The following is a 9165-nucleotide window of genomic DNA, read 5'->3' on the forward strand; positions in this document are numbered from 1 at the left end:
TGACTTACCTTTAATTTGAGAATTGATTGGTCATTCTGATAGCAATTAGTAGCATCTTTTCCTTATTCTATTGTTTTCCATTTGTTGTAATCTTTTAATAAAACATATTTTTATCATCTCATATCTGTATTCAGGTAGGTGGACTAAGAGCTTCTTGTCAATGTGTAATACTCGTAACCTCCGTTCCCCTGGTTCGACACCTAACAGCTAGTATGATCTCGTTTTGAGAACCCCTTTTACCTGAAAAAAAATCTCTACTATGTACAGTAGTGCTGGCTGAGAAAACAAAGAGATTACATTTAAAATCAATCTAGAAATGTTTCTTCTTTCGACATATACTTACACTGCAGTGTACAGTAGAAAGTTTTCTTTTTTCCTTTTTATCAATCTTTTTTAAAAGAATATATAAGAGACAATTAAAGAAAGTCAAGTTCTAAATATTTTCACACTCGAAAAAGAAGTTCTATAAATATATGAATGTTATTCAGCTCCCTTGAATAAATCTACATAAATTAACCTGAATAATGTATTCATCGACATTAACACCTCTAGTATCTCAACATAAAAAAATTGTGAATCAAAATCACGAGTTCACGACCCTAGAGAATCTTAGAAGAGTTCAAGATTGACATGCATGGTTTTATTGTAACAGAACTTCCAAAACCTAAACAAACTTCCCTAGTGGAAACTGACAGGATACACTTAAACTTCACTCATCTTTTCTCTCCTCAGTTATGTACAAAAGAACGGAACGGGAACGGTTGAGAAACAAAACGAACAATGGAAAGAACGTAGCAAGAAAATGCAGCAGCGAGAACTACAGTATAGAAAATTGGAACAGCCGAACAGGTAAGAAGATGAAGACCGGTGATATCAAAGACGCAAGACAGAACGCAAAATCACTTCTCCACAATTTTGGGGCCTTCGTACGAAGAACCCACAACGAGAAAGTCCTCAGGTTTTTCTCTCTCTTGAAGCCATGCGTATCCTTCTCCCCTTTCGTCTTCAACAACCAAATCAGCATCACCTGGATTGATAAGTCAGCTGAGGTAAATACTTAGTTTTTAAAATTGCTTATTCAAGGTTGGTTCCACTACTATAATCAAGAGATGATCCAACAAAACCCAACATATGGACCCCCACCTACCAGGACTTACTCCCATGTTTTGTTCAGATTAGTAAAACTCACAAGAAAGGAAAAAGGATTTCAAGAATCTAAGACTCAGGAGTTTCGTACCTGAGAAGCAGCTGGCACAAGGGAAATCTCTGTAGTATGTACAGTGCCTGCCTTCAGCATCACAGTATGGTGGGCCCAGCACGTCCAGTACAGCACACGGTGTTACTGCTGTAAAGCAGTGCATGTTTCCTCCTGCAGTTGGATAAAGTATGGATGTGTTGCATGGAACAGTAAAGACAGAGTCATTCTTTATCTTTACCAATCCCATTCCAGAAGAAGACTGAACTGCAGCCATCATCATCAAATTTCAAAAAAGAAAACAGTTTCGTAGAGAATTCTTACTTTCCCCTTCAAAATTACTAAAGGCAAACATTCCTAATTTGAGTAATTAAGGCGCAAATAACTTTCCAGGGTAGCATTTCAGCTTTCCTATCTAAAACATATAGTTTAAGATGATGGAATTCATCCAATTTCAGAATCAGCCCAAACCCTAGATCCAAGTCCCAAATCGAGGAATTCTTCTGACAAGAAACCCAGGTAAAAGCAGGGGCCTTTTAGCAAGTACAAGCCAGTAATCAACAAAAACATCCAGAAATCCTCTTCCTTCTTCCCTTCCCTGTAGTCCCCTAAGGACAGATACTACAAATTGGGTTCTTACAGTAAATGCACAGAAAAGAACTTACACTGAGAAGGTTTGAGATTCTCCCTTGTATCCTGGGAGACACCAGTTGCCCAGTCGTATGATTTGATGTGCATAGACCCAAAGAGAAGCCTACTGAAAACAGTCATGCCTGGATGGTTATGAAGAGGAATAACGCCAGATTGTGGCAAACAGAATATCCCAATCTGCAACAATGCAAGTGAGAAAATCCCACACAAGAAACCATCAATACTGAGTTGGTCGACAAGTTCAGTCTTTAATGATTGTATGATAGGAACCAGTCACCTAATGTTTGCTCATTACATTATCTTCATCTTTGCAGGGAAGCTAACATACCGAGAATCTGTCGCATTCATAGACATGTAGATATGTTATTCGAGGGGTGCCTTCAGTGTCGCTGGTCCTAAAACAGGGCATCTCTTCACTCAAGCCAACATCCTCTGGTTTCATGCTATCTACATGGAAAACCCATACAATTAATCATAGGATAAATACAGAATTACTCAACTAACAATAGAAATACACAAATTTATCAATGCTGATGCATCATATTTTAGGATTTCAGATCTTCGATTTTTCCAATCGTAGGAATCTGAAGTATGTAAGAAATTAAATTGGATCAACAAGGCCGGAAAATAACTGTTTACACAGAAATGTGATTGAAGGCCAAATTTAACTCAAAAGTTAAAGAATACTTAGGGAGTTTTGTGTTTTACCCTTAAAACCACAAGAAATACAGACACAAATGAGTAAGCATAAGCGCCAATTGGCACACACTGAAGTTCACGTTCTGGTGTAGATACACAACTGACACGTGAAGGGTACATTGCATCTGCCTCAGGCCCTCAACCCATAAAACATAAAAACAGAGGAAAGAAAAGCAGAATCGCCAGAAAATGTTAATCAAACAAGAATAATTAAACAACAGCAGAAGGTACTAAACAGTGATATAAAAAGGTAAGAATTCATTCCAAACACTTGCCAAGTACTGAAGTACAATGACTTGAAAACATGCAGAGGTTAAACAAAATATTTTTCTTATGGGGTGGTGGGGAGAGAAAAATTCTCTCACTTGAATTTCCAGGAAAAACCGTGAGAAAATTTCTAAGCTCAATCAAATCATTTCAATCCATTACTGAAATCTTTAAGGAAGTCAAAGCTCATAAGGGAACCCAAAGTTATGATTCCAAAATCCAATTTGAAAATCGGAACTCGATACTCTTCAGCAACAAGCATTGAACAGAGCCGAATTATTCGGGATTAGAGAAAACCCAGAAAACCCAGATTGGAAGGGGAAAGAATGAAAACAACAAGGCATACGTGTTGTACCATCTAATCAAATTCTTAAAGCGTTCACCAAAATAACAAAAAATGAAGAAACATACCAAGAACAGTGCGGAGACGTTCGATATCAGGAGGAGATGGAACAACCCCAGCGCCACCGGTGGCAAACACTTGCTTACAGGTCTCGTAAAGCTTCTGTACAACGTTGTTCATTGATTTCTTGCTACGTTTCCTGTGCTTCTTGTTCTTTCTAGTCTTTTCCGTCTTTTCCGTCTTTTCTATCCTTTCCCTTGGCAATTCGTAAATTCCCGACCCTTTTTGATCCACCAAATCCGTTTCAATTCTCATTCAGACAAAACCACTGATACACAGAAAGATTGCAGAGTTACAATATGGGTATGATTAAACAAAGAGGAACAACACCTTCACCTACACATGCAAGAGATGGGCTAGCTTCCTCTATTTGCACAGCGAGAGAGAAGACGTTACGATACTTTCAGATATCCCTTTGATATATTAAACAACTTGATTCTTTGAGAGAGCTGAGAGACGTGAGGAATTGATATGGTTCCCTCTGACCCATGTTGAAGTTGAAGAGAGGATTATAAAAGGAGATCAACGGTTAGGTTTTCGCTTCAGAAATTATATTTTGAGAAGGAAAACCAGGGGCCATGCAGAGGTTTTCTGTGGGCTCTCGAACAGCGGATTTCATAATCTTTCTTTCTTTTTCTTTTTCTTTTTCTCCTTCTCCTTCTCCTTCTCCTTCTCCTTTCCTCAGTCCTCACCACTCCCTGGAAGCCCGGTCCCACTTCGGCTTTCTCCTTCTACAAAACCCCCTCTCTGACACGTGTGGTGGGACCCACATTGGAAATTTAAGACTTGTTGACTGTTGTGGGCCCCACAATAATCGTACCTGTCCGTCCAGATGCCGGCTCTCGGGAGCCCTAAATTCTAATCCTACGGTATAGAATGGGGTGTGGATGGTGGAAAAATTAGCACCATCTGTCCCTGGGCCCACAGAAATCTCTGAAAGACTGAGACTTTAAAGTTAGCCCTGAAAAACGATATCTCCGCGGCGCGTGGAATTGGGAGTGGGGGACCGCGAATGCTCAGGTATCGAAACGTGAGGTTTCGTGACGATTACCGAACGTCACCAACAACAATTATCCAAAATCCCATTTTCAGCTTGGGTTGGTCACTTCACCTGTTCTTTCCACATGGTTGTTACTATTTTTCCTTGAGGGTTTTTGACGTTTTGATTTAAAATGGTGAATTTCAAGTCAAACGTATCTTTGGTTTTACAAGCAAAGAAATACCATTTATTTTTCATTGTCATTTCCTCTCAATTGAAATCCTCTCCAGTCTTTGGACTGGGTTAGTTTTGTACTTAGTTTAAGACATTAAGACCCTATTAGGTTGCTTTAATTTCCTTTCCAAAGGAGCTAGGTTTTTGTCAATTTAGTCAAAAATCTCCACTTTTATGTCTTGTAAACTCTTTCATTATTTTCTCTAGATTTAGTATAAAGCTCTTCAATGAATATATGTTTGACAACAAAAAAAAAAATTCTCTCCAGCTCTCAAAGTAGCAGTCATCCATCAATGAGCAACAAATAAACATTACATATCCCCTCAAAATTTTAATTACATATTCAACGCTTAGTTCAAATATTTTAAAACATTACAGTGAATGGTTTGCAATCTTACCTGATGAGTCGACACGTTTATCTGATTGGAATCTAGGTATATGTATCTTATGTTCGCCTACCATATTTTTGAAATATTTAAAAAAATTTATTAGAATTTTGATTGAAAATTCCTGTAACGTCGTTCTTAGCAATTTTGTGATAACTCTTTATGTATAAAATGTGAAGTAAGATAATTAAATTGATGATACTAGAGTATAAATTAGCCGGACTTTGTTCTAAACACCTTGCTCGAACTGCCGAGTTTCGTGTGTGACTGATATATTGATTTTCGAGGTAGAAATTGAAGAGAAAACAAAGCAAAGTTTTGTCAAAAATAGATATTAATTTATATTTTCAAGGAGCAAGTAGTAAATAAACTACAAAGTAACACGGTTGAAACTTTTTTTTTTTTTTCTTTTTTTTTGTTAAGTGGAAAGTTGAAAAACTTATCAGCATGGCACTCCAAAACCATGCTTTCTGTCACACAGATTTCTTGAAAACTGTTGTAATTAATAATTATTTTCTTTCCGACCATTATAGTTAACATTATCTTTGCCTTCCCATCTCTAAGGGAAACAACAATAACAAACTATACCCAAATCGTTTTATTCCTTTCAAGTTTCAGATCGGCATTTCAAGATTAATGGCAAATTTTTTTTGATAGCAAGATTAGTGGCAAGATTAGTGTACTATATATTATACAACAACCAGAAAACCAAACATGCATGTTTGATTATTTTATATGTTTCTTTTATGTCTTTTACGTTTCTTCTTCTGGGATAATTCTAAGTGTCTTTTATATTGATGAATACAATAAATAAAGAAGATTGAGAGAAACCCGGAAATGCATATAGGGGGGAGGCCCACCCGGTGGTGGTCGGGGCTGCAAGTCCAGCCATGCACTTCTCTCATTCCTAGAGATCCCCTTCTCAAAGATTGATTCGCATGTTACTAATATATGATAAGATATTAATGAGAAGCAGTAGAAAACGTATATTATAAAAGGGGGCAGGGAAAAAAACATACATCACTTCCTTATAACCATCTTCATTATATATAATGACTCCAATTTCATTATTTTTGAACATATTTTTTGACTCCCCCTTATACTTGAAGGATTCAAATTTCCGTATCTCCTTCTTCCTGGATATTTTAAAATCTCATGTGGGCCTCTTTGGACGACGATGTTATCAATAATTTTATTAATATAAAATACAACTTTTTACTATACCAATGTCTTGGAATCATCTCTTCCCGTTATTCATAAAATGTATCGGCATCTCCCATACATAGCCAATGTGGTGTTGACACACAACAACAATCTTGGCTTTAATTTTTATATAGAATAATCTTCATGATAGGGAGGTGGGGGACATAGAAATACGAAGTGCATATTATGGTTGTTAAAATTTGACCTACTCCATCCCTGCAAATGTGGCATATATTATGGTTGCAAAGCATCAAATCCGTCTAGGAAAACCATATCTTATTTTTATTCTAAAATTGTTTTATTTTCTACCTAATAAGTCACTAAATTATCTTCGTTTTACTGGTTTCATCTCTTACCCTGGATATTTTTAATGACAAAAGCTGACCTTTTTGGTTAGGCAGTAGGGTACGTTGGGGTGGCATGTCTATCAAGTCCGTGACATCTTTATAGTTGTCTGGATAATTTAACGCACCATTCAAATTGCACCTTGTCTTATTTCAGAAAAAATATATATAATTAGTCCATCAACCACCTTCGACAATGCTGTTGAAGGAAGATAAAAATATAAAGAACTTTGATTTTTGATAAATATGTTGCTTTCCAAGAGGGATAAGTCTTCTATATGTATTTATAAATAAATTAAAAAAAAATTTTGATTGTCATACAATAGCTGTTTATAACAGAATTTAGTTGAAAGAATGTTCAAATTTGAATTAAAAAACTAAGAGATTCATTATGGTCTTTTATCCATTCAAACTCTGCATTGATAGGTGCAAGAGTTTGTTTATATGCTTGAAGAAAGCTTTTGATGTTAAGCCGTCAATAAACAAATCTGCAATTCGATCATTTGACCGAACAAATTGCATTTTTAGGGTTTTGTTTTGAACAAAGTCTCGGAAAAATTTTGTTTTCAAAATTGAAAAGCCTATATGAGTCATATGGAGTTTCTTACGTACCATTACCTACTGAAATGTGGTATTCTCCTGTGTAAGTGGCAAATTGCTATAGCATGGCTGGATCAAATGACATATAGTTGGTAGCACCTGAATCCGGTATCCACTGTGCGTCATTATGTAGTGTAGTGTGTTGGGTATTTTGGATACTTTGTAAGCCAGCATAAAGAATGTGAGGTGGTGGAATATGATTATTTTATCTTCGAGTTAATGAAAATAACATCTATTAGCCGAATGGCCTTGCTTAGCACATATTTGAATGAATTTGTATTAAATGTGTTTTGGTTTTATTGGTTATAGGCAAGGTTCGACATGTCGCTCGGCGAGCAAGAACCCAAGGGAGGCAACAGAAAGACGGAACCAAGAGGCCAAAAACACATGGGGGTTATACCAAAACACACCAACCAAGAAAGGCACAGCCAACATAGCAAGCGGAAGTTGAAAATCAAAAACAAGAAAACAAAGAGAACACAAATACACAAGAGAAAGAGAGACAAAGTACACAAACAACAGTGAGAGGGTATATAGGCGAAGAGCGAATACGCCGATCACGAATCGATTGCGACATACGCGACACGCGAGCCGACATTGGTAGCGGGGGGAGTGTGTCGCCGGTGCAGACATATCGCCGACACAATGAACTATGGTTATAGGAATTTTGAGATCTTAGAGGCCCATTTGATGAATTTCAGAGTCAGATTTAGGTGGGTTTTGATTGTTGGGTGGTAGGAATTAATATTGTTATTAGGTTAATTAAATTTAAGTTGATACGTAACAAGTAATGTAGTAGGGGAATGAAGATTAGTTAAAACTGATTGAGTGTTCACATAGCCACGGCGTAAGCGTAACTGTTGTTCATGAGTATGTAGTTTAATCCTTAGGTCGGTAAAAGTAACGGGTGATGTAATATTTTCCACAATGATGATGAATGTGAGACAATCTAGACCAATACCATTTAATGTATATGCTAGCAAGTGAAAATCATTTATCTTGTTATTGATTGCCGCTAGGGAATTAGTGATGGACTTAATTTTGTGAAGATAATCCATGATTGTGCTCGTTTTTTTATTGATATTCTACAATTCACTACGAAGATAAATCATTCGAGCAGTGGATTGTTGTTGGAAGAGTTGTGCAAGAGCATCCCATACATCTTTCATTGTTTGAAGGCCAATAATATGATAAGAAATAGACAATGTGAGGGTGGCGTTATACATGCTTAAACAAAATGATCATTTTTTTCCAGGTTTGAAATGTTGGATTTGGTGTTCAAATTTCTCCAATAATAACAATTTGATTTGGCATTGATCTAGTAAAATCAAGATGATGCATAAAGATCACATGTTATAAAAATGGATTATAACTGTTATTTCCACATAAGATAATTTGTCTTCAGCGCTTAAAAGAAACAAGGTTTGTGAGATTGGTAATGGGGAATGGAATGTTGGCAGTGGCCATTGAAGATGTAGTGTTTTGGGGGGGGGGGGGAAACTAGGCTCTGATACCATGAAACAATGGAGAGATGAACTCGATTTTTTATAAATACGATTGCTTACCAAAATGGGTAAGTCTCATGTATACATTTATAAATAATTTTGAAAAAATATGGTTATTATACAAGAGCGGTTCATAACAGAATCTAGTTAGAGAAAATATTCAAATTTGAATTAAAAACCTAGTTTTATCCCAAGGGTAAAAAAAAAAATTCTCAAAAATAAAAAAAAAAATTGAAGAACAATAAACAAATGATAAATAGTTATTTATATTGGATTATCTATGAGTCTCTCATTCTCTAGATAGACTGATTTTTCCTACAAATGTAATCGTGCTCAATCTGCTTGTCAGCCAATTTCTTCCATTGCTTAAAAAAGAAAATTTTCATTACAAGCCAAAAATGAGAGAGATACGTGACAGTCACATTAAAAAAAAAAATTCCCTTTCAAGGAAAATTTTATCCAAAAAGCTAAGAATGAGATAGATACGTCACTTGGCCTTATAAAGACAAAGAAAAAGATAGATACGTTACATTGATATTCTCATCTTTACCAGTTTATCCATAACGAGAAGACATGTAATATCACTCGCAATCTCAGAGCAAGTCTTGTTAGTTATGGATTATGGATTAATCATGATCCAAGTAGTTGATTTGGGATCACTTTCTATAGGTTCCGGTTCAGCAGGAAGTGGCTACGAAA

The 9165-nt window shown here is 36.2% G+C and overlaps 1 protein-coding gene across 1 annotated transcript; it reads right to left on the reverse strand.

Moving 5' to 3' along the window:
• Window positions 1-272: 272 nt before the first annotated feature.
• Window positions 273-3828, reverse strand: LOC149020364 (plant cysteine oxidase 2-like). The gene is made up of 5 exons (XM_089148476.1): window positions 3224-3828; window positions 2175-2293; window positions 1861-2023; window positions 1238-1462; window positions 273-1027 (listed from the first exon to the last, which is right to left on the reverse strand). Exons 1-5 carry the CDS (start codon window positions 3468-3470, stop codon window positions 900-902), a joined length of 882 nt encoding a protein of 293 aa, XP_089004602.1. The 5' UTR covers window positions 3471-3828; the 3' UTR covers window positions 273-899.
• Window positions 3829-9165: the final 5337 nt, after the last annotated feature.

Source organism: Hakea prostrata, chromosome 3, assembly GCF_041222555.1.
Source record: "Hakea prostrata isolate BN-2017 chromosome 3, UWA_Hpros_2, whole genome shotgun sequence".
NCBI classification, from domain to species: domain Eukaryota; kingdom Viridiplantae; phylum Streptophyta; class Magnoliopsida; order Proteales; family Proteaceae; genus Hakea; species Hakea prostrata.

Bases quoted from the DNA above. Each gene is read 5' to 3' on its own strand.
- LOC149020364 (XM_089148476.1), bottom strand. From the start codon at position 3,470: ATGAGAATTGAAACGGATTTGGTGGATCAAAAAGGGTCGGGAATTTAC. The intron at 2,294-3,223 runs GTATGTTTCTTC...TTTTCCATGTAG, and splicing joins ACGTCTCCGCACTGTTCTTG to ATAGCATGAAACCAGAGGAT. The intron at 1,028-1,237 runs GTACGAAACTCC...TTATCAATCCAG, and splicing joins TTGTGCCAGCTGCTTCTCAG to GTGATGCTGATTTGGTTGTT.